The 27210-nt window shown below is 42.7% G+C and overlaps 3 protein-coding genes across 7 annotated transcripts in view; all 3 read right to left on the reverse strand.

Moving 5' to 3' along the window:
• Window positions 1-732: 732 nt before the first annotated feature.
• Window positions 733-8274, reverse strand: RPS15A (ribosomal protein S15a). The gene is made up of 5 exons (XM_023189724.1): window positions 8137-8274; window positions 6793-6930; window positions 5922-6001; window positions 2559-2644; window positions 733-880 (listed from the first exon to the last, which is right to left on the reverse strand). The coding sequence occupies exons 2-5, from the start codon at window positions 6923-6925 to the stop codon at window positions 787-789; spliced, it is 393 nt and encodes a 130-aa protein (XP_023045492.1). The 5' UTR covers window positions 6926-6930; window positions 8137-8274; the 3' UTR covers window positions 733-786.
• A 1213-nt stretch (window positions 8275-9487) lies between these two features.
• Window positions 9488-19413, reverse strand: ARL6IP1 (ADP ribosylation factor like GTPase 6 interacting protein 1). The gene is made up of 6 exons (XM_023189725.2): window positions 19172-19413; window positions 16494-16627; window positions 15731-15850; window positions 13263-13380; window positions 12403-12487; window positions 9488-11186 (listed from the first exon to the last, which is right to left on the reverse strand). The coding sequence occupies exons 1-6, from the start codon at window positions 19361-19363 to the stop codon at window positions 11068-11070; spliced, it is 768 nt and encodes a 255-aa protein (XP_023045493.2). The 5' UTR covers window positions 19364-19413; the 3' UTR covers window positions 9488-11067.
• A 2853-nt stretch (window positions 19414-22266) lies between these two features.
• The window catches only part of SMG1 (SMG1 nonsense mediated mRNA decay associated PI3K related kinase), a 117263-nt gene continuing 112319 nt past the window's right edge, over window positions 22267-27210 (reverse strand). For all 5 annotated transcript variants that reach the window (XM_023189754.2, XM_023189752.2, XM_023189751.2 and 2 more), the window contains one exon: window positions 22267-27039. In XM_023189754.2, the coding sequence (XP_023045522.1) occupies window positions 26962-27039 (78 nt within the window). In that variant the 3' untranslated portion in view covers window positions 22267-26961. The remainder of the gene's footprint in view (window positions 27040-27210) is intronic.

Consider the following 27210-nt stretch of genomic DNA (forward strand, 5'->3'; position numbering starts at 1 on the left):
AACTACCTGAACCTGGGAAGCAGAGGTTGTAGTGAGCCAAGATCATGCACTGCACTCCAGCCTGTGTGACAGAGCGACTGTCTTAAAAAAAAAAAAAAAAAAATTCCTATCAAGTATTTCTTACAGTGGTCAATGACAAAAGCAAGATCTAAAATCCTATCTACAGAATAATCCTAGCCAGGCAAAATAAACTCATTAAAAACTAATAGAAAATACTGAAATATAGGCCAGGTGTGGTGGCTCATGGCTGTAATCCCAGCACCTTGGGAGGCCGAGGTGGGCTGATTGCGTGAGGCCAAGAGTTCGAGACCAGCCTGGGCAACACGGTGCAACCCCGTCTCTGTTAAAATATAAAAATTAGCCAGGTGTGGCGACACACACCTATAATCCCAGGCTTCTCAGGCGGCTGAGACAGGACAATTACTTGAACCCAGGAGGCGAAGACTGCGGTGAGCCAAGATCGCACCACTGCACTCCTGCCTGAGCGACAGAGTGAGACTCTGTCTCAAAAAAAAAAAAAAAAAAGAAATATAAGTAAAATACTTAGTGTCAAATACCTGGTTTTGGCAGACAGCAGGGGTGACTGTTTTCTTATGCATATTTGTTTCATAAGAACTTTTTCCCTTGGCTGTATTAGTCACTTCAGGGAATCACATTCACCAATAAACGAAGCAACGGCATGCTGCCGCAGACGCTCCGGCTACACTGCTGTGAAGGCTCAAAACGACCAAGTGGAAGCACCAGAGTCCATGAGGCATTTTATTTGTAAATGTATGTATTACATCCCTAGAAAAAGAATCCCAGGATTTTCCCTCCTGTGTGTTTTCGTCTTGCTTCTTCATGGTCCATGATGCCAGCTGAGGTTGTCAGTACAATGAAACTATGGAGTGGAAAAAGAAAATGCTGGTAAGTTTAATAGTTCAACATAGAGCCTTCTAGTGCAGAAAAGCATCAACACTCATCAGTGGTTAAGGGTGCTTTCCTGTGGAGCACACAGAAACTGACAGTGCCACTGCTGGTGCCTCATGTAGCATATGAGCACGACTCCTGCAACCAACAGAGCCAGATCCAGAGAGCGGAGCCACACAATCACACAGCCCTGACTTCTGCCTCACACAGCCCGACTTCTGCCTCACACAGCCCTGACTTCTGCCTATACCATGAAACAAACTTGACTGAAAACCAAGGCATCTGGGAACTCCTTTAACTTCAAATGTCACTTTCTGCTCTCAGGTAAGGAGACTTGAAAGTACTCACATAAACTTGAGTTTGAATTGTGTTTCTGCCATGCACCATATAAATATTATATGGAGACACATTCATGTGTACAGTGAGTGGCTGTGGGGATCACTGTAACAAGCATACAGTATGCAAATGTGCGGCATTAAAATCAGTTATCATAATTACAAAGAGAAATGATTTTCGTAAGAGAATTCTGTACCTGTAATACAGCAACCATGAAGTGAGAATACATTCAACCAAGGCACCAGACGCATAATTTGGAGGATATAAATTCTTAACCACAAAGATACACATTTACTGTGTCAGCTCATAAAATGTTTTACCAAAATTAAATCAGGTGATAAACAGAGGACTATTACCACTTTTACAGATGAAGAAATCAAGGCTATGACTTGCCCAAGATCTCATGGCTTTAAAGCAGAAAAACAAGGATTTGAACTCAGACAGGCTCTTACGGACAAAGATTCCCAAATTAAGTTTTCTCAAAGGCCCAGGCTTAGAATTGACTCTGGCCCTGAGTCTGGAATCACAGGGAACACACAGTATGAACTATCTGCCAAAAGGGCAGACATGAAAGTGGACACGACCTTCCTCTTCTGCCAGTCTAAGCTCTCATGCGCCTCTCAGAACCTGAAGCCTAACACGTGAAATATGGCAAATAGCCAGGCACGGTGGCAGGCGCCTGCATTCCCAAATCCACAAAAGGCTGAGTGGGGAGGACTGCTTGGGGCCAGGAAGCCAAGGCTGTAGTGTGTTATGACCACATTTGTGAATAGCCACTGCACTCCAGCCTGGGCAACAAAGTGAAACTCTGTCTCTCTCTCTCTTTTTTCTTGAGACAGAATTTCGCTCTTATTGCCCAGGCTGGAGTGCAATGGCACGATCTCAGCTCACTGCAACGTCTGCCTCCTGAGTTTAAGCAGTTCTCCTGCCTCAGGCTCCCGAGTAGCTGGGATCACAGGTGTGTGCCAGCAGGCCTGGCTAATTTTGTATTTTAGGTAGAGACGGGGTTTCTCCATGTTGGTCAGGCTGGTCTCAAACTCCCAACCTCAGGTGATCCGCCCGCCTCGGCCTCCCAAAGTGCTAGGATCACAGGTGTGAGCCACTGCGCCTGGCCAACCCTGTCTCTATTTAAAGAGAGAAAAAAGAAATATGGATAACAGTTGAGGAAATTATTAGGTCAAAATGGTTGAGAGTAGACAAATTACCACTGCTTTGCTTTAAAAAGGGAAAAAACAAAAAAAAACCTCAAGTCAAACTGCACCACAGCAATTCTTAAGCATTAACTTCTTTTAATTAAGGAAAGGCCAACTTACCCAAACTGGCGGGATGGAAGCAGGTTATTCTGCCATTTTTCTAGATCTTTGAGTTGCACATCAAATCTGGGGCTGATCACTCCACACTATAAAATAACAACAACAAAAACAAAAAAAGTCTTCACTTTACCAATGAAGAGAAAAACCGAGTAACACAAGCTGACATTCATAAACGAACAGTCCTCCAAACCAACCAAACCAGTATTCAGATGAGTACCTATTCTGTGCACAATTCTTGCCATACTTTTCAAAAAATACACTTAAGTAAGACTATGCCCGCCTACGAGGCCCACCACACGCCTAGGAGAAAAAGCAAAGACATGAAAAGAAATGGGACAAGGCAATACATGGCAGTGTCCAGCCACCGGCGTGCTCCCTGTTGGCTAGAGAACTGTCTGGAATGATCAGATTTTACATAGCCAAGAGATCAAGTCTTGACAAGAGAGACTATAGCCAACCCTTTCTTATATAGTAAGGCTGAAATAAAATCGTAGGGTCTCAAATCCTGAAGCTCATAAGCTAAAAACTACAAATTATTAGAATATCTAAGGAACACGCTGCACCGGCAGCGAACTAAGAACACTGCTCCCACCAATGAAGTACCATTACGTATTTCCAAGAAACAATGTCCCAAATCCCCAGGCAAATTTTTCCAAATGAATGTGACAGAATGATGGATGGCAGAAAGAGCAAAGGGCTTGCAATTCTCTCATCTCGTGGCTACCAGGACACGGCCGGCAACAATGATCCTCCCAAATAAGAGCTCACCAAAGGCTGTCATCCCTCAACTACATGCCAGCCCTAAAACACTACTGAAGAAAGTCCACTAACTGATGTCCACTAACTGAAGACCCTCTGCTCACAAAATCTGCTCTAAAATCACAGGCATACTTGAAAAACACTTCCAAAAGCAGAGACTGACCCATAGAAACTGAAAATGGGCTTGTCAGAAAGGCCCAACTGCGTTACACCCAGGAAGCCTGCTTAAGTTCTCCTACTATTACCCCATCAGCTATGCTGTAACTTGACTAACAAGGTCAATCTCACAGCAGATGAAAGAAATGCAGGGACAGAAATACGGGGAAACTAGTTTAGTCCAAGCAAACTGTAGTGAAAGATCTTCCCCAAAGTCTGCCGCACTCTGCATCCAAGTTTTTATGTTGATTCCAGCAGCAAAAATCCTTCTCATTCTGGTAGAATTAAAACAGCATACCCCCTCCCAAATAAGAAGAATCCTAAGAGGATGTGATCAAGCCCGGAATGTTATCAATCTAGTCTTTACACACTATCTTACTTCCAAGCTCAATTTCCATGCTAAGGGTAGGTCCATGTCTTGCATGAAAGTGATGGAGTGGGACATTCTCATAAATGGGGAGCAATGAAATTCCAAGAAACCAAAAATTGTTTACTTTGCCGAAAGTCACAGAGCAGGCCAGGCGCGGTGAATCACCTGAGGTCAGGAGTTCCAGACCAGCCTGGCCAACATGGCAAATCCCCATCTTTACTAAAGATACAAAAATTAGCCCGGCATGGTGCCATGCACCTGTAATCCCAGCTACTAGGGAGGCTGAGGTAGGAGAATCGCTTGAACCTGGGAGACGGAGGTTGCAGTGGCCAAGATGGTGCCACTGCACTCCAGCCTGGGTGAGAGTGAGACTCCGTCTCAAAAAATGGGCACAGAGCAGCAGGGCCTGCATGTCAACTGTTATAGGCTAGAATTTTTCAAAGTAGCACACCACAGAACAAGGGTGCCACAAATAAGTTCCATTTACAGAATGCTCTGTTCAAACTTATTTCTCGGCTGGGCCCAGTGACTCACGCCTGCAATCCTGGCACTCTGGGAGGCTGAGGTGGGAGGATCACTTGAGCCCAGAAGTCTAAGACAAATCTAAGCAACAGAGCAAGATCCCACCTCTACAAAAACGTTTTAAAAAAATTAGCAGTCACAGTGGTATGCACCAGTATTCCCAGCTACTCAGGAGGCTGAGGTGGGAGGATGGCTTGAGCTAAGGAAGCTGCAGTGAGCCAAGATGATGCCACCGCACTCCAGCCTAGGCCAGAGCAAGAATATCTCAAAAGAAATAAAAATAAAAATAAATAAATCCTACTTCGAGGTGGGGTTCTAACGGCTACATACAACTAAAACACAGTATGACACACTGAAATTTACTCTTGCAAGTTCTTCAAATCTTACGGAGTCTTGCCCTGACACCCAGGCTGGAGTGCAGTGGTGCGGTATCAGCTCACTGTAACCTCCGCCTGCCAGGTTCAAGCAATTCTCCTGCCTCAGCCTCCCAAGTAGCTGGGATTACAGGTGCCTGCCACTGCGCCGACTAGTTTTTGTATTTTTAGTAGAGACGAGGTTTCACCATGTTGGCCAGGCTGGTCTCAAACTCCTGACCTCATGATCCACCTGCCTCAGCCTCTCAAAGTGCTGGGATTACGGGCGTGAGCCACCGCACCCAGCCAGTTCTTCAAATCTTTAATAAATACTTCAGCAACTCACTTTCTGGGTCTCTTTCCCCTCATCTGTTGCAGTAGACACAGGGGTGTCCAAGAGAGAGAATACAGACATGGGTTCTTAGTTTCTGTTTCTAGTTGGGCCAGTAAGGCCACTTTTTCATCCCTCTTTTCCATTTATCACTAGAGACAGAAACTAAATACCATGGTTTCAGGCTGCTAGAAGTCTAAAACAGAACAACAAAATTAGGCAGGCTGGACAAGCTTGGACTAGACGATCTGCCTCTTTGCAAATGTGAAAGCTACAAACCTGATAGGAAGCACAGTGGACACCTCAACAAGCTTAGACACCTGCCCCAAAACACACTCAATCACTTAAACCACAAAATCAGTTTTACTTGGTTAAGGTGTTGACAAGTCAAACTGAAAAGCAACACAGACCCCAAAGACCTATGCCAGCAAAAACAGAAAAAGTATTAATATTGCTATTTAGAAAGCCCCATTTACTCAAAGATTCCATCCAAAAAACCCAACAACACATCACTGAGAGGAAGGACACAGCTTCTTGGACAAAAGGCTCAGTGGCCTTGAGCCACCCAAGTTCAAGCCAGTGAGGTGGGTAGTGTTAACATGCAATATTTAAACACCAGTACCGCCGCTGGTTTCACCCCCCCATCTCCCGAGACAGCTTATACCCCATACAAACACTAGGTCAACTGACATAATCTAGCACAATCAACCCAGGAGAACAAATGAAGTTATATGTGTCAGTATTTAAACCTTTTTAAAGTAACTGGATAAAGTATGGCACCACTACTCAGTATTTCCAAAGGCAATTACAACATCTAACGCCACATTACAAAATTCTTAAAGCTTTGAAATGTGTATATCACTCATTCTTACCTTGTTTAGCCTGCCTGTAAGGTTCACAACAATTTTCCCAGCTCTGTGATCATCAATGATTTCAAATTCGCCAATGTAACCTACAAAAGATAACTGACTGGATTAAATAAAAGACATCAACTTGAGAGCTAAACCTCTGTGCTCCAGCCTACTCAATTCTTCAGTCTCCCATCATCACCTCAGTGACTGCTTCTCCAACAAGTTGGGGGGAAGACAGTTGATCTGTATGAGAACTAATTTTTATAACCTAACACATAAGATTTGGGAGACAATACCCAAAACAATCCACCTTGCAATTCTTCAAGAAATTATTTTCCCCTTGGCCCTTCCTTCACTGCTTCCCACTCCCAAAGGCTACCTTGTGCCAAAGAAGTGCAATAATCCAATCTTTTCTCTCAAGGGGCTCTGAGAAGATCTCAAGAGTCCTTCTGGGTTTTTTTTTGAGATGGAGTCTTGTGCTGTCGCCCAGGCTGGAGTGCAGTGGCTGATCTCGGCTCATTGCAGCCTCCACCTCCGGGGTTCAAGCAATTCTCCCTGCCTCAGTCTCCTGAAGAGCTGGGTTTTTTTTTTTTAGTAGAGACGGGGTTTTGCCATGTTGGCCAGGCTGGTCTCGAAATGAGCTCAGGAGTCCTTTCAATGACTTGGTTTCATTTAGCTCCCAAACACCTAGCAGAGCTCCTTCTTCCAGCAGTCCTACTCTAAGTGACTCTTTAGAAGTTTCAGACTATCCCCTCCTCCACAGCCCACAAGTCAATTGCATTCGTTCTCAGGCATGACAGACATACTTTGGTCCCCCATAATTAATTTCTACAGGACTCATTTCTTAAAGAGTCTCACATGAAAACATAAAACACAGCGGCAGCAGACTTACCATGCTTCATCATCACAGTGAGAAACCGGACGATGACTTTGGAGCACGGCCTAATAAGCACCTGGCGTTTGCCTCTCTTTTCGGCATTGTTGATGCTCTTGAGAGCATCAGCCAGGACATTCATGCGCACCATTGTGGCTGTTGAGGGAAGACAAAACAGGAGGTTTTACTGGCATTGCCAACATCAACAGACACTCACCAACCAATACACTTCGGAAGTATCCTTTTCTTTCTGGCCCCACCTTGGCGAAGTTTTCTTAAGTCTGAGAAGGCTGCTTCTCCATTTCCCACCACCCAGGAAAATTCCTATTTACTACGGTTGTTGTAAACAGGTTATCGGGACGTCAGTCTGCACATTTTTAAATTCACTCATTCACTAACCACTCTTCTTCGAATCGTGCCACACGCCAACGTCTGGAGGTAATGAAATGTGGGACAAAATCTACTTGATACAAGAAAACGACAGAACTAGCAGAAACTGCCAGCTACCGAAACGAAAACATAGGCTATAGTCGATCAGTGATTCAGAACAGAAGCAGAGTATCATCGGCAACATTTTCCAAATTGCTGAAAATCAGCAGATTCTGTACTATTAACATTGCACTTTAGAACAGTTCACTCTCACCTACCATGAACACATCAATTAAACTAAACATCCATCTTTGTGCCATTTAAAATTGCGTCCAACAGCAAGTGCCACAGTGGCAAATGGAAACATTTTACATACTGTCAGACTGGACTCTCTTCTAATGGGAACATCACACTGAAGTTCTGAAAGCCCTTAAGTATGGAGATCAAAGTGCCAATAGTAAAGAGTAGAACTTAAATCTCTCCCCTTAAGTTCAAAAGTGTCTAAAGAAAAACTCCGCGGCCCAGAAGATCCAAACTGGCACCCAGCAAACTGCCAACCCCGGCACGATGCAGCTTTTACCTGCTGGGTGGCCTCAGCCTCCCAAACTCCCAGCGCGGCCCCAGCAACGAGAAGCTGCACGACCCACCAGCCCCGATGTTGCCCGCCGCCCGGGGCCAAGGCGCAGCCTCAGCACTATAGGGAGATTCAGACGCTGTGGCCCGAACCGGAGTTACTGCCTAGCTAGGCAGTCGAAGGTTCCGGCTCCCGCCAGCGCTGCGGCCTGCACCCCATGAACCGGGATCCCCGGAGTGCAGAGTCCGGGGCGCCCGGGCATGGCTCTTCTCTATGCCTCTCCAGAAACCGGCAAGGCCACGATCATCGGCCAAGGAGGGGTCCAGCCTCCTCGCAGGACACTGAGACCGAACCTTAGATTGTAGGATTGCGCCGATGGCAGACGGATGAAATTGGAGCTCTCAGAGAGTGCTACTCACCAGCGCGGAAAGATGGCGGAAAGAGAACGGGAGGGGAGAGCGCACGGAGTTATGGGAAGCGGCAGAGCTATCGCGAGACTTTCAAAGGACCGGCAAAAACAACGACCGCCTAGGAGAAGCAGGAGGGGAAGGGAAAGACGGATCCTCCACAGGGGTTGGCAGTTGAGAGTCGGTGGAATCGACCTCCCGCGGTGCGGCCTGGGAGAGGCAAGGTGAGCCGTTCATTGGAGGTTCGTCTACATTTTTTTTTTTTGAGACGGAATTTCGCTCTTGTAACCCAGGCTGGAGTGCAGTGGCGTGATCTCGGCTCACTGCAACCTCCGACTCCCGGGTTCAGGTGATTTCTTCTGCCTCAGCCTCCTGAGTAGCTGGGACTACAGGCGCGCGCCACCACGCCCGGCTAATAGAGATGGGGTTTCCCCATTTTGGCGAAGATGTTCTTGATCTCCTGACCTTGCGATCCGCCCGCCTCGGCCTCCGAAGGTGCTAGGATTACAGGCGGGAGCCACCGAGCGGGCCTTAATTTTTATTTTATTTTATTTTACTTTTGATACGGAGTCTCGCTCTGTCACCCAGGCTGGAGTCCAGTGGCGCGATCTTGGCGCACTGCAGCCTCCGCCTCCCGGGTTCAAGCGATTCTTCTGCTTCAGCCTCCCGAGTAGCTGGGATTACAGGCGCACGCCATCACACGCGGCTAATTTTTGTATTTTTAGTAGAGAGGGGGTTTCACCATGTTGGCCAGGCTGGTCTCGAACTCCTGACATCAAATGATCTGCCCACCTCGGCCTCCCAAGGTGTTGGGATTACAGGCGTGAGCCACCACACCTGGCTAAAATATTTTAATTAAAAAATAAGTGAAGCTCGGACAAGTCACCCAACAGTTGTTTACTGAGCACTCATGTACCAGACACTAGTAAGGGCCTGGGGTACAAGGTGCCCACACGGGAACCATTTAGCCAGTTCTGTCCCTGTCAGTTCTTCCAGCTTCCTCCTCTCTCACACAGTTGGCTCCTGCTCGTTCATTGCATTTCCTCTTCCCTCTAGCATGCTGCCTGGAATATTTGCTAAATAAATAAACTTAAACCTTTTATTTTTGTTCTTTTTTTAAAATTTTTCATAGACAGGGTCCTGCTCTGTTGCCCAGGCTAGAGTGCAGGGGTACATTCGGCTCAATGCAACCTCAAACTCATGGACTCCAGTGAACCTCCTGCCCAGGTCTCCCAAAGTGGTGGGATTTCTTAAAGAGTACGTTATAGACACGTTTAAGGACCACACAGGGTACTTCATTAATCAGATTCATAAATCCAATCATGTAAATATTACATTGGCTAAGTTAAAGAAAGTGAGACATGAAGATTCCAGCTTTTTTTATTTTTTCCCATTTTACACAAAACAAAGTAGAATAATACAGGATTAAAACTGCAAAAGTAATTAATCAGTAGAACATGTATACACAAAAAAATCCAGATGGGAAGACAGGCTTATTTACAATGAAAGTAAGGTAAAATTAAGGTAGTTTTCTTATGAAATATCAAACAAACAAAAAAAATGCTACAATGGGCACCACTGTTTACAGCAATATTAAAGAGGAGAAAACACTTATTTAATAGGGACAGATATACCACAAGGTACAACATCAGTGCAATAAATTCACAAAACTATATTACAGCTAATCAGTTTAAGAATTGTTCCCAAGTCAGTCACATTTTTTGGCCCTCAGAAGTTCATTCCTACAGATTTCAACTACTCTAAATTTCTAGCTACCAACAAGTTAAGAATGATAAGAAGAAGCTTTCCAAGGGGAGTTACGAAATCTTTGTAGACCAGAGGCCAACTATCATCACCTCAAGTCTGCTCTCACCAACAGCCCTTGTATTGTTCAGGGAGAAATCTCTAGGGAAAAAAGTCAGACACCAGTGTAGTCACTATCTCCCAGGTCAAACCTAGGGGACTAAAATGGCCAGTATTACCATAAAATGAGAATTTTAAGGTTTACCTTAAAAGGCTTATTCTGGTCTCAAAAATTAGATAAGATTATCTTCTACTGAAATGAATCTTAACATATTAGACTGCTGTCCTTTTGCTGGTCTTAGAGTAAAAATCATAGACATGAGTCTTAACCTACTGTATACTATAGCTAAAGTCAGCTGAAAATCTGAAATTAAAAGTATGCTAGAAATCCTAAATGTCATCTTGTGAAAGTCTGCTATTCAAAGGCCCTTGAGGATTTACTAACTTCGAGTCTAAGTGCAAGGGGACAAAAGCTTAAGCCTGTCAGACATTCCTTTTTTTGGACAAAAAGATCAAAGCTTCCTACAAATTGCTAAGCTTTGCACAAGGGAGAAGCCTACACGTACTAGCACATGGAATCAGTTTCATTTTATTTCATGGGGACTCTTCTCCCACCGGAAAGAAACAGAATGAGGAATGAATCTTAATTGGTCTCTTCATCAGAAGTGGTAAACTTGGTCTCTATATTCATGAAGTCAGACAGTTTTTTAAGCAGACTGTGGAAGCAGACAGAACCAGCTTCCTGTAGCCACAGACTACTACATGGTATCTAAGGTAAAGCAAAGATGAACAATTATCCGGATTCACTTGAACTGTACTAAAGGGCAAGGTTCACCACTACAAAAGGAAGTTGTCTAAAAGCAAGAATTCAATTAACACTGGGTAAGAAAAATCAAACCAAATTATACACAATAATGAGTTGTCCATGAAGCCAACTGCTAAGAACGCACTCAACTATATGCGACATGAAGACACTATGCACAAAGCCTTACTTGGGGAGTCTGAATTTCTATCAACTAAGGGCAGAGTGAGGGAGAGCAAAGAGCTACTTCCATAACATTTTAGTATCCAGATAGTACAGCAGAAACCGTTCCAGGAGCAATGGGTGTGCCACTAATCACACTGATTAAAGCAGATGAATCATTCATTTTTCTTTTCTTTTTGTTTGAGAAGTTTGTTTATCTCCCTCTTGGCCATTCCAATGTACTTCGAAATGATTCCATGCTGGTTTAGTCCAGGAAGCAATAGTAAGGAAGTCACTTAAAATAAATTTTAAAAAAGCAACATTAAGGAGGCAGCAATTAACTTGCTAAAAGTTATTATTATTATTATTATTTTTTGAGACAAAGTTTCACTATTATTGCCCAGGCTGGAGTACAATGGTGGATCTCGGCTCACCGCAACCTTCACCTCCCAGGTTCAAGCGATTCTCCTGCCTCAGCTACCCAAGTAGCTAGGATTACAGGCATGCGCCACCACGCCTGACTAATTTTGTATTTTTAGTAGAGACGGGGTTTCTCCATGTTGGTCAGGCTGGTCTCAAACTCCCGATCTCAGGTGATCTGCCCGCCTCAGCCTCCCAAAGTGCTAGGATTATAAGCATGAGCCACCGTGCACAGTGACAACTCTCTTTTTGCCCAGGCTGGACTGTAGTGGCACAATCTCGGCTCACGGCAACCTCCACCTCCCGGGTTCAAGAGATTCTCCTGCCTCACCCCGCCAAGTAGAGTAGCTGGGATTACAGGCGCCTGCCACCACGCCTGGCTAATTTTTGTATTTTTAGTACACACGTGATTTTGCAATGTTGGCCCGGTCTCCCAACTCCTGACCTCAGGTGATCTGAGGGGGTGGGTGTGTGTGGGTGGGTGTGTGTGTGTGTGTGTGTAGTGCAGTGGTGTGATCTCAGCTCACTGCAACCTCCGCCTCCTGGGTTCAGGTGTTTCTCATGCCTCAGCCTCCGAAGCAGCTGGGACTACAGGTGTGCACCACCACATCCAACTAATTTTTGTATTTTTAGTAGAGACGGGGTTTCCCCATGTTGGCCAGGGTGGTCTCAAACTCCTGACCTCAAGTGATCCACCCACCTCAGCCTCCCAAAGTGCTGAGATGACAGGCTGAGTCACCGTGCCCAGCCAATTATTACATTTTAAAGAAGGTAGGTTCCCAGATTATTAAACTCTGTAATGGGAGGAAACAACATGAAACCAATTACTTCCACTGGGATGTATCCCCAGACACTTCTGCTCTCATCCCCTCTTCCACCTCAGAAAATAATCATTGCTTATTTTTACCTCTTGCGCATTACTTTCCACCTTGGTTACTGCATTGTTTTCACTTTCTATGAGACCATAATCATCTTTCTATATTCCCACAGTTCCTTTTCGGTGTCTAAAACTTAGGAAGTTGTTTATTGACGAAGTTACAGTTCAATTTCACTGGCCAGGATGTGCCTGTAGTTTTTCCTCAAAGACTTACCTATCAGGTAGGTGAGAAGCAGGTTGTGGACTTGTTGTCCCACCCAAGCAACCGCAGCAAGAGAAATGATCATGGTCATGAAGTACTAGCAATGAAAACAACAAGAATTTAATATCAAAACTTCATTATGACACCATAAATATATGTAATTCTTATTTGTCAATTAGAGAAGAGTGTGTTTCAAAGTTCAGGAAATAATTTAGCTTTTATTATCACTTTTCTTTAAAAATTCTTAGATTTAAAAACCTATTCCATTGGCTCTACTTTATAGAATTTGGATACGTTTCTTCCTAGAGTTACTGCAATTCTATATGTAAATATTTTATGATATAAATTATAGATCTTCAGTTAATAACTTCACAGAGCAGCCTCACAACGTGAAGCTGACAGATGAGAGAACAGATGAACAGATGCTTTCCTTTTTTTTTTTTTTTGAGACAGAGTCTCATTCTGTCACAAAGGCTGGAGTGCAGTGGTACAAACAGCTTACTCCCCAAACACAAGCTCACTGCAGCCTCAACTTCCTGAGCTCAAGTGATCCTTAGCCTACTGTGTAGCTGGGATTATAGGCATAAGCCACTGTGCCAGGCTTAAAAAGATGCTTTCTAAGCATATGTCTTTTACTATTATTTCAGTAAGAAAAATGAAACAGAAGAATTTTGTTTTACTAGAATAAAAAATTAAATGCAAAAGTAAAATTTTTAATTTTAAAATAATTCAGTCTAATTAATACAAGTAAACATTTATGAATGTACTTAGGAATTAACCAATGAATAAATTTCAAATAACTATCAAAACAAAAGGCAAGTTGACTCAAATCTTAACATTTTACTGTACTTAAGTCAAAGCAAAAAAAGTACCATCTTAGGTTTTTCTTCCTTTAGTGTGAAGAGGCGTTTCCACCAACCCACAGCTCTGCGTCGAGTTTTTACTAGATTGCTGCAAATTTCATGGAATCTTTGCTGTTGTTCAGTGGTCCTAGAAAAAGAAATTTGCCTTTTGCTATAAAAAAATTGCTACAGTTGACCAAAACACACCACCCTATTCAATTTAAGAGCTATCTTCTAAAGAAAATCCAAATAAAAGCAATGTCTCACCAGTATCTTACGTAGGTGAAAAAGTCCTTCCACCATTAAGACACCTTTTATAGCACAGGAGTAAGTTTTTACATAAACTGTGTAAGAGTGTATGAGAGCGAGAGTGTGTGTGTGTAATAAAGAAATGATCATCTATGGCTCTGAAGTCACATTTATTTAATGGTAGTAAGACTCATGACTTCTATGGGCCATAGAGAAATCAGTATAAATTTGATTTTGCTGTTCCTAAATATTCTTTAGGTCCTAATAAATTCTGCACTATACCTATCAGAATCCCACTAAACAGCTGTATTTGAACGCTCTTTAGTAAGATACTAACTACTAGCATTTAACACATAACACCCCCAACTGGGCTTCATACATTTGATGACAAGGCAGCAATAAACAGCTCAAATCTAAATTCTTCTTCATAAATTTAGTCCTAGGGGAGGGAAAATGTAATCAACAAACAACACGGCAGTAAAAATCCAAGAGACCCTCCAAGAAAACCTTTTATATATATAGTTTTTCTTGGTTCTGATTTTATTTTTATTTTTTTGAATTGCCTTTGCACTGTCTTCGCTACACAGCTATAATGGCTGCTATTATTGCCCTGTGCTGAGCTGAGGGATGTGTTGCCTTTTCTTCTCTGGCCCTCATCTCTGTAAAACTGCAGTGATAGATAAAGTAGAAGAATTTCTGCTGAGCCCTGGAACTTCTTTTTAACAATGAGGCGTGATTTCTTGCCCATGGTGAAGGCTAGACTGTGGCTATGCAAAAGAGTGTTCTTTCTTCCTTGTAAGATCAAAAAGTAAACAAAATCTGCTCTATCAATAACTTGAGTCATACCATGAAACTATCAGTGGTTATTTCCGCAAACTTTCCTCTAGGAGTTATAAATTAACAGACTGGAATGTCATCTGGCTAATAAGGCCAAGGTCAGTGATTTATTTCCTTTGCTAACTCTGTTACATTGCACATTCAGAAACTTGCCCAAAAGAGCCAACAACATTGATTACTGCAAGTGAAAAACAATTCGAAGGATAGTTCCTAACACTAATCCCTTCTGCTGTTGGGGAAAACATCTTTAAATATTGTCAATTATATCATAATTTAAGCAAACTTTGAATTTGTTCTTAAAGATCCATAAGATACACATTTCAAATTCTTATGTTTACAGAATTATTTTGCAATTTGCTATCTTCTGAGATACAAACAACCAAAGGCACAAGTAGAATACTAACCAAATAAAATAAACAGACAAGGATAGAATAGTAGCTGAGAAGAAAAAATCTATTCCAACATCTATTTTGGCTGATTATTTGAATCAAAATTCAACATGCTAGAGGAAGTTAAAATACTTTTAATACGATCCTTATCCACTTAACTATATCTGAGGAGTTCATAAACAACTGTTTAAAGAATGGTATAAATAGGCCAGGCACGGTGGCTCACGCCTGTAATCCCAGCACTTTGGGAGGCCAAGGCAGGTGGATCACAAGGTCAGGAGATCGAGACCATCTTGGCTAACATGGTGAAACCTCGTCTCTACTAAAAATACAAAAAAAAAAAAAAATTAGCTGGGCGTGGTGGCAGGCGCCTGTAGTCCCGGCTACTCGGGAGGCTGAGGCAGAAGTATGGCGTGAACCCGAGATGTGGGGCTTGCAGTGAGCCGAGACTGTGCCACTGCACTCCAGCCTGGGGGACAGAGCGAGACTCCATCTCAAAAAAAAAAAAAAAAAATTGCTATAAATAAAATCAGCAACCCATGTGTATACAGCTTGAACCTCTTCGGAAACACTTGGTATTCACTTTGTTAACTGCCATTCCACTGCCTCAGTGTCTCAGTATCTCAGCCTTAACACAAGATCAATCTTAAAAGTCAAAATATTTCAGAGTACTTAACAGTGCCTGCCACAGTAGACATTTAATAAATAATTGCTAAATGAATGTGAATGAAAATCTGCCAGTTTCCTTTTCTGTATTCATTCAAAAATAATTTGTGAAGTTATTATACTATGTTAAATATCAATGGAAATGTAAATATGTACCATAAAAGAACTATGGAGTACAGAATATGCACAGTTTATATTCAAATCAGTTATGACATTCTTCACATAAAAGCAATATATGTAATGCTTAGGTGTCTGATGGTTAGACAATTATCTCTGCTTATTTACAGCATACTAATCACAGCCACCAAGTTCAGTAACTACACAGAAATGAGATTGCCAAATCATTATGCTACCTACCATTTATTGGAGCCAAAAATTCTAGGCGCTAGAATGGGAACAAGGTAGTCAGCCAAGCACAAAAACATAACAAAACAGGAAACGCCAGACAGAACAGATGGATCTAGATAGTAGATAATCCTGTTAAAAAAATTAATAAAGGTTAGAAAAACATAGTCATTATTATTCCTAACTAAACATGTCTAACTATTCACTGAACCCACTGCTTCTCAGAGATATTTGCTATTTTTCCTCTATTTTTCTCACAAGTGGCTTTCCAGAGGCTTTGTGACATGCTGATATGGTAGCTGCAGTGGTTAAGTAAATATCAATGGACAAAAGCTCTTTGGAGTTATCAGTATTTTTTAAGTTTAGGGGGGTGCAGGTAGGGAAAGGGATAGCATTAGGAGAAATACCTAATGTTGATGACGGGTTGATGGGTGCAGCAAACCACCATGGCTCATCTATATATACCTATGTAACAAACCTGCACATTCTACACATGTATCCCAGAACTTGAAGTCTAATAATAATAATAATAAAAGAGTTTAAGGGTCTGGAGGACAAAAAGTTTGCGAGTCACTGATTTACTCAAGTGCTTTAGGTTACCAAGTTTACATAAGCACTACAAATTCTGGAAACTAGAAGTGCTTATGAGAAACACATTCTTTATGGGTTATATATTACAGAAGAGACTTAAGACACCCCCACAAATGGAAGCTATATATTAAAAAGCCTTTATTAAAAAGAAGCACAACCCATAGTAATCTAATAGCACACTTACAGAAACACCAAAGAAACCACACCCATGATGGCAGGTGGAAACCAGGCTCTTTCCCATCGGAGGACTTTATCAGCCATCAGCATCACTTCTCCCCATCCTTGCAGCTGTTCTTCCAGACTTGCAGTCTCTGCAGCCTAAATACCACCGACATTTAAAGTGATCATTTTACCACTCTCAACATTTTTGTGCTTCATAGACTTCAATTATTTTAAAGCTCCAAATACAAAAAATAACCTCTTAACCAAATTGCCAACTTCAAACAAGTTGGTTTCTGAAAAACTGCAATCTCAAAGATGAAAACCCAATGGGGTTTTTCTTTTTGTTTGTTTTTTGAGACGGAGTCTCACTCTGTCACCCAGGCTGGAGTGCAGTGGGGAGATCTCGGCCCCCTGCAGCCTCCGCCTCCCGGATTCAAGCGATTCTCCTACCTCAGCCTCCTGAGTAGTTGGGACTACAGGCGCACACCACCACGCCTGGCTAATTTTTTGTAGAGATGAGATTTCACCATGTTGGCCACGCTGGTCTCGAACTCTCGACCTCAAATGATCCACTTACCTCGGGCTCCCAAAGTGCTGGGATTACAGGTATGAGTCACCCGGCCCGGCCTAAATATCCTTTTAATGGTCACTTTTCTAGTCCAAGCACTGGGCTACTCTTTATATACATGATGTAACTTAATCCTTATAGACAGCCACAAGGTAGGGATAATTAGACTCATTTTGCAATTAAAGTGAGCTCAAAATGGTTTACTTTCTCAAAGTCATACAGGGAATCATGTGGCAGTGTCCAGAGTATTAATAAAATGAAATAACTTTATTTCAGATGGTTAGAATTGATCCGTTGTTTTTGTCATCTTATTGACTTAAACCCTTCTAAATCCATTAGGAAAGACTTTCCCTGAACAGCATTCAATTTCTAAAATAGCTCTTTGTGTAATGGAATCACTCAGATGTTGACATTCATTGCACAATTAAGGAAAACTACTTTCACCAAATTAAAGTGGCATTTTAGGGTCAATATAGCTCCTCAATACAGTGCTTCTTACCACTTAGGATGTCATTTTGATTATACTTCAAATTTCTCTGTGACTCTGAACAGCCGAAAGTGGACCTCTAGGATGAGCTAATGTAGCAAAAGCGCTTAAAGCTGGTTTTGGTAAAGAAGAAAAAATTAGAATAAGAAACCCAAATGTCTCTATGTTATCAGTCTGGGTGCAGTGGCTCACACCTGTAATCCCAGCACTTGGTGGGGGGTGGGGGTCGCTTGAGCCCAGCCTGGGCTGAGACCTTGTCTCTTTGTAAAAGTCATTCACTAGAAATCATGCAAATGACAGAACAAGGCACTTAATCTTAACAAAGATGCTCGCTATATGTGCCACGCTGAGTACTCCTGTGATCTCAATATTTCTGACTTTATATTCCATGCTTAATACTAGTGAAAGAAGAGACTACTATGTGTGGGCACTCTGCTGAGCATTTATATTTATACTTCAATTAATCTTCCCAACAACTCTTTAAAAAGGTGTTATTACTGTCCCCATTTTACCAAGGGGGAAACACACACAGGTTAACCGATTTGCATCCAAAAAATCCACGACCAAAGGCTTTGCTTTCCTTAGATTACATTGCTCTGCTGGAAAGTGAGTTGGGAAGCAGGAGCTCTAGCCCAGGATTTGTCATTTCAACAGGGCTTGAGCAACTTCTTTGTGCTACAATTAATCCTCTTAAAAGGATCCATGCTGGGAACTAACTATGCTAGAAGCAGTGTGTGTTTAAAGGAACAAAGCATGCATTTCTAAAAGCAAATATAAAATCACGCACAATCAAAACTGCCCTGAAGTCACGTCATTGGCCAGCATCTGGGCTCTTGGAAGTTCAAAAGCCCCTAGGTAAATTTTTGGTTCCGTTTTTCATTGCTAGTATGTGACCTGCAGTCACCAGGGAAGGGTAACAAGATATTTCTCTTGTTTTTTTGCCTACATGGTGCACTTAAATTCACAACAAATAAAAATTTGTCCGCCTATGATACCATCTCACTGCAGTTCCTTCGGATCCCTGCCTATTACTCTAAAGCTGTTTCCAGTAGTCCTGTGACCTCACCCCCGCCAGACTTCCAAAATCCAGACAAACACCAAGACATCCCATTGTCTGTTCAGCTGGACCCCACTCCGGGTTCCCCACGGTGAGCTCGCAGCCTCCCTGTAGTTGTAAGTTGTACCAGCTCTAACAGAAATTCTCGGCAGTAGCCCTTTGACCCTCCACTGTTGCCCAAGTTTTAGGGGGAAAAGAAGGCAGGCACATCCAGGTTAAGATGAAAGACGGGGAAAGCCGAATACGGCTGGGGCCTGGGCCCCGAAAGCGCTGGACAGGCCCCAGGAGGCCTTCTGCCCCCACCCGCACCTCAGGCTAGTGTCGCAGCCCCTCTGCCTCCCACTACCTCCTTCTACCCGCGGTGAGGAATCACGCGCCCTCCTCGCCCCATCGCGCACCGTCCCCAGGAAAGATAAGGGGTCGACACCCAGGAGTTACCCAAGAAGCCCGAGGGCCAGGCATCGTCGCCTGCCCCGGGAGAGAAGGGCCGGGCCCGCGGCGGGTGACAGGAACGAGGCCGCGGTGTTTGAGCCCACGGACGTCTGGAGGCCTCGCTCGGCTCCCGGGGGACAGGAGACCAGGACTCACCAGCAGGTTAGTGCTGCGATTATCTCCCTCCGCCATCGTGTCCGGGATGCCGTCTCTGTAACCGCAGGGTACCTTCCAGTGAGACCTCCAACCGAGACCCGCACGGCCACCACAGCGCGAGGGAACGCCCCGCAGGCTGTTTATATCTGTCGGCCGCCCTTCCCGACAGCCCCCGCGACCCTCGCTCCTCATTGGACAGACCGAGCTCACGCCTCAAGGAAACCAGACCAACCGAAGCTCAGCGCATGGCTTGAAATCGAGGTCAAAGGAGACAGAGGCCGCGCCGGGCCGAGGGGGAGGGGACACGGAGTGCCCAATCAGCGCCCAGGGATTGCGCGACGCCCCGCCCTGGGCTGTCGGAAGCGGTTCAACGGCCGCTGCAGGGGGCGCGGTTCTTCAGTGGTTCCCCGGCTCTGGCCGCTGCGGTGGCTTTGTGCCCCTCTTTGTCCGGCTCTCGCAGCCGAGGAGTCTCTCTGGAAAATGGGCTACTCGGAGAGCGATGCTGCGCCGCCTGAGGCGGAGGGCGGGGACGCCGGGCCGGGCCTGCGACACTTTATCTCTTCCTGGCCCGAGGCGGCTGGGATCCGTTCCACCTCGGGCCCGGTGCCCTAAGCAGGCGCCTGAGCCGTTTAGCCCGGATTTGCGACCCGTGAGGTTTTGAGGACAAGTGAAAAGAGCTCTTTGTGTGGATTTTGCTGCAGTGTTTCTCTCCTACCCAGTAGGAATAAGGCCTGAGCTTGGGAGGAAAAACCCAGGCCTGGTTTGAGAGCGTGTGAAAATGCACCGCCTTCTAAGTGGCTTTATTATACGTGGATGTTTAACTTAAACTGCAAGCCCCCTCTCCAAAAGGATTCTTTTTTTGTTTCTTTGTTTTTTGAGACGAAGGAATCTCGCTCCGTTGCCCAGGCTGAAGTGCAGTAGCGCGATCTCTGCTCACTGCAACCTCCATCTCCCGTGTTCAAGTGATCCTCGCGTGTCAGCCTCCCGAGTAGCTGGAATTACAGGCGCCCGCCACCACGCCCGGCTAATTTTTGTCTTTTAATAGAGACAGGGTTTCACGATTTGGGCCAGGCTAGTCTGGACCTCCTGACCTCAAGAGATCCGCCCGCCTTGGCCTCCCAAAGTGCTGGGATTACAGGCGTGAGCTACTGCGCCCGGTCAAAAGGATAGTTCTTGACACGACCTTTCTTCCATTAGAGGTCATGGTAAGGAAAGATGTAAACCCTCTCACAAGCAACGGAATTCCTAGGCAGTTTAGGAACTGTGTTGAGGCACTTCTACATCTTTTCTATCCGGGATTTCAAATGCAGTAACAAAGTGCTTTGATTTTGTTTGTTTGTTCTGAGACAGAGCCTTGCTCTGTTGCCCAGGCTGTAGTGCAACAGCCACCGCGCCCGGCCGACTTTTCATCTTTTGATACAAACAGAATCATGCCAAATGTCCTAATCAGATGTTTGTTTTAGGTGAATTAACTATAGTTTTAACTTCTAACCTTTTATCCTTTTATACAGGTTTCAACTTCCAATCTCTTAACGTCATCTGTATTCGGCCACTGAATTTAAATTTATCTTTTAATGTTCCTTAAGTAACCACCAGGTTCTTAAATATTCAAAGAAGTCGTAAATGTGAGAGTGTTTAGCTGCAGACCACATACTGCCCGGAAGAGAACGGGCAAGGGCAGGAGCATTGTGAGTTTCATGGAAGGGTGTCAATTTGCTGTAGGTCTTTCGAGGTGAAGGGGGAGTGAAGTATCTGGATCAGGGAGAAGCACTTGAAAAAGTCTTTGCAAGGAAAGCCGACTGTTCAATAAAGTGCCACTTTGGAATGTTGGGGTAAAGAAGTTGTATAGGCAAGATACAGCCAGATGACAGAGACGCTATTTGGAGAGTTTTTAAAGCTACGGAGTCTGAAGAGCAGGTTCTTCTCCATGTACTTAAAAAACAAAAACAAAAGACAAAAGGGGAGGCGCGGGAGATCCCTTGAGCCCAGGAGATTCAGCTGCAGTGAGCTATGATTGCACCTACTGCACTCAAGCTTGGGCGACAGAGCAAAAAACCTGTCTTAAAAACAAAAAGACAAAAAGATCGAAGCAATCAGCAGCCACACAGTGAACACGTTGAGTACTGGGTGTGTGATCTTGCTAGACTCACAGTAATAGCCACTTCCAAAGGAGAGGCTATGGGGTTATTAGGGTTTAAAGTGACATTTCTACTTTTGGGAAATCAGCTTTTGCTGCAGAATGCTTCTCGTTTTCACCCAAGTTTTCCATGCACAACTTAAGACTTGTTAACACCAGCTTGTGAAATGAAGGTAGGTTAAAAAAAACAGAATCAACTCAAGCAGCAGTTTCTCCACTTAGTATTTTTGTTACTTAACAATGTATTCCCATACCTATTTCTAAATGCACAGCCCTGCTCTATGGTCTCTCACTAAATTTCCGATTGGTCGAATTACTAAAAAACACCCACCCTTAACGTAGTTTTCTTTAGAGCTTTTTGTCCTACAGAGACAGGATGTCATCTTTTGAAATGCGCCAGATGACTAAGCAGTTAACACAAATCCTAACATCATCTAGCAGCAACAAATGCAATCTCCAAGATATAAAGCCAAGCCGGACATTTTCTATTTTTTTTCAGAGGTGTCACACTCCAAGGAATGCACCTATCTGTCAATAATGATCTATGGGAATTTTGTTTTCAAATACTGCCAAAATTAAGCTTTATAAATTGGGCCCTAATACAAAGAATTTACATTGGTATCACTGAAGTAAAATGTCTACTGCTGTTCAAAAATAAAACAAGTTTGAGAGTAAAATAACTACTTTTTTGAGAATTTAGGGGTCTTTTTTGAGGTATTAGTGCTATTCAGAAAAAAAAAAAAAAAGGCTAGGTTTGGCTCGGCTCAGTGGTTCAGGCTTGTAATCCCAGCACTTTGGGAGGCTGAAGTGGGAGGGTAACTTGAGCCCAGGAGTTCAAGATCAGCCTGGGCAACATAGGGAGACCCTGTCGTTTTGTTTTTTCAAGCTACCCAGGTTCCAAAAGGTTCCAAGTTTTCCAAAATCTATTTTGACCAATAAATTCAGAACTTAAATGCTGTATCTTTTGAGACTGAACCTTTATTTTCTGAAAAACAGGTATTTCATACAATCTTTGCCATGTTAATGCAAATATGCACAAATTAGGCATGTATTTTTGTTTTCCAAAAGATGCATTATGAACATTTTCAGGAAGCTGGTGTGATTTATTCAACTTTAAAATACAATCACAAAATTATATCCATCAGGAGGCATTACAACCTTTTGTACAGAGAAGCCACTATTTTATACATTGTTACTAGGACAAGGAAGATTCAGTTCAACTCAACTTGCTCTTAGAATAAGGGTAAAAAGTAAATTAACAAGTAAGTGAAGTATGATGTTGTTGCCACTGACATTACAGGTGGAAAGGTAAGGGAATTTTAAACCAGAAAAAATGACACAACAAAGAGGAGCTGAAACTTTGTCAAGAAAAAGATATGAGCCTGTTTTCAAAGAAAAACATTCTAAAAGTCTGCAATTCAGAACATAGAATTCTTCTAATTTACCATCTTCAAAAATCTACTAAATTGTATGACACTTTTACATTAGCGCAACCAACATCTTTTTCTAAGTCTAGCCAAGTTCCCATGGAAAGCAGAGTACCCTAAGTAGTTCATGTTTTACAACCCTTGAACTTATAAAGCTTTTCTCATTAAGAGTTAGTTTTGCCCTTCTTTTCTGTAAATAAGGATGGTGATACTGTTATCCAGGCCTAAAAAGTAGGAAGTGCAACAAACCCTTAGGGTTTCATTATACAGTGAATTTTCCCCTCCCCAACGTTTGGAAAAATTTGGGACACTTGCTAGTTCTTCCCTGTGGAGGAATCTAATACTAAAATATTGAAAACAAAATCTACCTTCTTCAACCCTTGCATTAGTAATTCTACCTCCTTGGCTTATGGGGAGGAAAGTCCTAGTTTTAAATTGCTGGCATTTTACAAGCTCAACAAAATACAAAATTGAACACTGGTTTTCATACTCTACTTTTATGTAAAACAAAGATGCTTAAATGTGCTAATAGTAAAGCATTCACTGATATTTGATGTATCTGAATAGGACTAACAGGCTAATTGTAGGTGCTTTCATATGAAAACAATTGGGAGAAAAGAAGAACCAGCTCCTTTGATTTTAGTACTGCCAAAACAAGTAAGCCCCCAGAGTTAATTACAAAAATGTGGAGGAAAATAGGCCAGGAAGACTTTTCAATTTAAAGTACTGCCTATAATACCCCAGATTAAAAAGGACCTAAGATTGCACATCAAGTCTAATATTTGGCTGTACTTGCATTGCCCTGCTCGGCATTTTTAAAAATGGCTCTTTCCTTAAATTTCACACGTCAGAACAACCACAATTAAAAAAACAAAAAACAATGCAGATAACACCAAACATTGGACAATATTAAGAAAACTACTTACTAAGCTTAGAGGCAAGGGTTAAGGGCAGAAGTGATGGAAGTTTTTCTCTGTATTACAAACCCTCACCCTAAACCTGGGGTTTGGGCTCTAAAAAGTAATTTAGGGAAGCAGATCAAGAGCCTGATTATCAGTTCTCACATGGAAATCTCAACAGATTTCAAAAGCAACTCACCACAAGTGTCAGACACAAAAGAATCTTAATAATCATCTAGCAAACTACACTAAGAACTCAATGACCAAAAATAATCAAACTTCAAGACACACCAAAGCAACAGTAAAAGAGAAATAACTACACAAGCTAAGCCTCCACAGCTGTAGAGAAATCAACTAAAAATTAGGCAATTCTAGTAAATTAAAGACAACAAAAAACTTAAGATTGAACTTCAATTTCCAAGGGTACTTTGAAGAGGTTGTTTGTAGGTTATTCTGTACCCCCCGATTCTTAAAGACAGTGGGGGAGAGGGGGAAGGGACAGAGGAATGGAGGGAAAGGGGGAGGCAGGAGAGAGAGAAAAATAGGAGAGGGTCCCTGGTTTTCCACAGGTATTTTGTGTTATCAAAAATGTATGACTTCATAACTACAGCACTCTAACTTTTCTCAGTCTAACTGCTGAGGTCTCTTTAAAAGGTCAAATGGCAAGTCACCTTGTAGAATGACTTAACAGAGGAAGCCAAACGATACAGACCAGGGTCTTGTCCAGAGTGCAGTAAGGAGCAGGCTTTTGAAGTCATCTATTACATCTGTCTTACAACCAAACCCACTGTGTATGCCACATTATTCTTGGAGGGACCACTTTAAAACAAAAGTGATGGATAATTTACCAGAGGCACATGCTTTTGAAGTAAAGCTGTTTTTTGTTTTTGCTTGAGTAAGGTGCCAGGTACCTCTGAAGCCTGAAAACACAGGCAATAAAATTCACCTGTTTATCTTCTTTACCAAAGAGAAAGCAATTTCTGAATGCTATCTATAGTGCTAAACTAATGTGAACTGATTTTATCACTGCGATAAAAGTTTTTCCTTATGATGACAATAAAGAATGTTGCTGAAAGACTTTAATCTTGAGAGAGCAGAGGTAATGTGATAAATGTAATTTGCTCCCAGAGCCTCTAGAAAATAAAGCAGCATGCAAAATACAATATGGCATTATTATTCCAGCTAGGTTGTTTTGTGAAAATAAGGTTCCAAATGAATGAAGAAAACAGAATTTGATGCGCTAGGTTCCTTAACTTGCTATTGAACACATGGGTATTTCAAAAAATCCACTCTGCCTACAATACTTGCTAAAGTATCAAGAAAGCACTGATACTGAAACATGTTCTTTCATGGGTACTTAAAGATTATAGATTAACGTGGCAATCAGAATACAGAAAAGGCCCAGAGCTATGTGGAATTTTTTCCTTAATACCTCTCAAGTTTGTCTGTGAAGACTGGCAACTAAAAAGTGACCACTGTCCTAATCTCTAAAATGCAGGGAAAATGTACTCAGACAATTAAGATTATTTTTATTTATTTATTTTTGTCACAGAGTCTCGTTCTGTCGCCCGGACTGGAGTGCAGTGGCACAATCTTGGCTCACTGCAAGCTCCGCCTCCTGGGTTCACGCCATTCTCCTGCCTCAGCCTCCCAAGTAGCTGGGACTACAGGCGCCCACCACCATGCCTGGCTAATTTTGTTGTATTTTCAGTAGAGACAGGGTTTCACCGTGTTAGCCAGGATGGTTTCGATCTCCTAACCTCGTGATCCTCCCACCTCGGCCTCCCAAAGTGCTGGGATTACAGGCATGAGCCACTGTGCCCAGCCAACAATTAAGATTTTAATTGTGTTCTCTTTTGTGTTGATACTTGATTTTAAGAACCCTATTCTAGTCTGGGTTTTTATTTTGGATCAGCAATTTAGCTTACACAGTCAGTACTGAAATGCAATGCTAAATTTAAGGAAACCTTGATCATGAATTCACTATAACGTATTACTGAATGGCAAGCTATTAAAATTGTGCAAAAAGTAAAGCACTTCACAGACTAATAACTGAACTTAATAAAAGATGTTGGTGGATCTCATTTTCACTGTTTCATGTACATGTCCTAAAATGCCAAGTAAACTAAAGAACTTTTAATTTACCAAGTGTAAATTAAAAGCATCAAATGAAAAAAATGAATTAAAAAAAATTTCAGTCTACCTCCACCAGAACATCACTTTATTGTTAATCTATCATCAACAATGTAAAACTCTAATAGATACTCTATCCTGGTTTTTAAAAAGGTAAAGGATTACACTGGATTAGCTACTTTCTATGAAACTACAGCTATCACAGAAGAGGGAAAATTTGAATGACCTCCAAAAAAAATGCACACTATAAGCAAAAGGGAGTGTACATTAAATCAAATGTCTGTTAGATTCATTACTTTTGAATGCACAGTGACAATTCTGGAAACTGTACATGATAGAATCACAGAAATGACTTAAACAACCAGAATTACATTTTGTGTGTGATCATCAGACCTTTAAACAATCCTTGAATTTTCCATGTTATCAGAAGTTGTTAACAGCATCGAGACGAAAGTATATGAAATATAAGGATTGAAATAAAAGTGAATTTGAAAGATGGCTAATCTACTAGATTAGGTAAAGGGGGAATGGGTAAGTGGTGGGGAGGAGCAGGGAACGATGGGGTGGTTTTTTCCCTTCATTTCAGAAGTTCTTCCACTGTAGTGTATCTGTTACATAGCTCTCCATTTTCAGTCCATTTCTGAAATTCATATCGCATAGCCTTTAGCCTTTTTGTACTTACTGGTCAACCCAACCAGTACTGTTGCCAAGCAACAAGTGTTACACAAGAATCTGAATGCATCAAATCTTCCTTGGCTGTGATTTCTTCGCGACCCCAGTTTTCTCTGTTTCTGAGCGGGGTTTGTTTTTTTCCTGGATTGTACACACAGGGTCAGGTGGAATGGAGTTCCAAATCACTCTGTGCTCCGCGGCATCCCGATTTCTTTCTGCAGCTAACCTCCTGACACGTTTGCTGCTGTTCTGTGGCAGAAAGACAATCTCCGTGTTCAGGCGGTGAGCTTGCTTTCCTTCACCCTTGACCCTGGGGTTGCAGGCCATGGTGTTGGGCGTATCCCTGAGTGCAGCTGTCCTGCAGGATTCACTTCCTAGTGCACCGAGATTTCCTAGGTTTCCTCAGAGTAAGCCCCCAGTTGCATCACCACCGACTGTGGTGTGGCTTTGGATGCCTGAGGCTGAGTTGATTCTGGTGGATGTCTGACCTCGCTTAACCAGACTCATCTACTGACTTGCCATTCACACCCAGGCTGTCCAACCTTCATACAGCTGAGCCAAGTTATCTAGATTAGTTGCTTCCTTAATGACATAGTCAACCTGTAAAAATAGGCAGGATAGTATGTAAAGTCATTTAAAGCTTTTCAACTGTCTGCTGAATTACAATCAGCAGACAAATTACACCAAAAGTTACATGCAAAGGACTCCCTATACTTACCCTGCTCCTGTAAGCCCCTGAATTTTCATATAAAATTTAATAACTATCAGAAT

The sequence above is a fragment of the Piliocolobus tephrosceles genome, chromosome 17 (genome assembly GCF_002776525.5).
Source record: "Piliocolobus tephrosceles isolate RC106 chromosome 17, ASM277652v3, whole genome shotgun sequence".
Lineage (NCBI taxonomy): Eukaryota > Metazoa > Chordata > Mammalia > Primates > Cercopithecidae > Piliocolobus > Piliocolobus tephrosceles.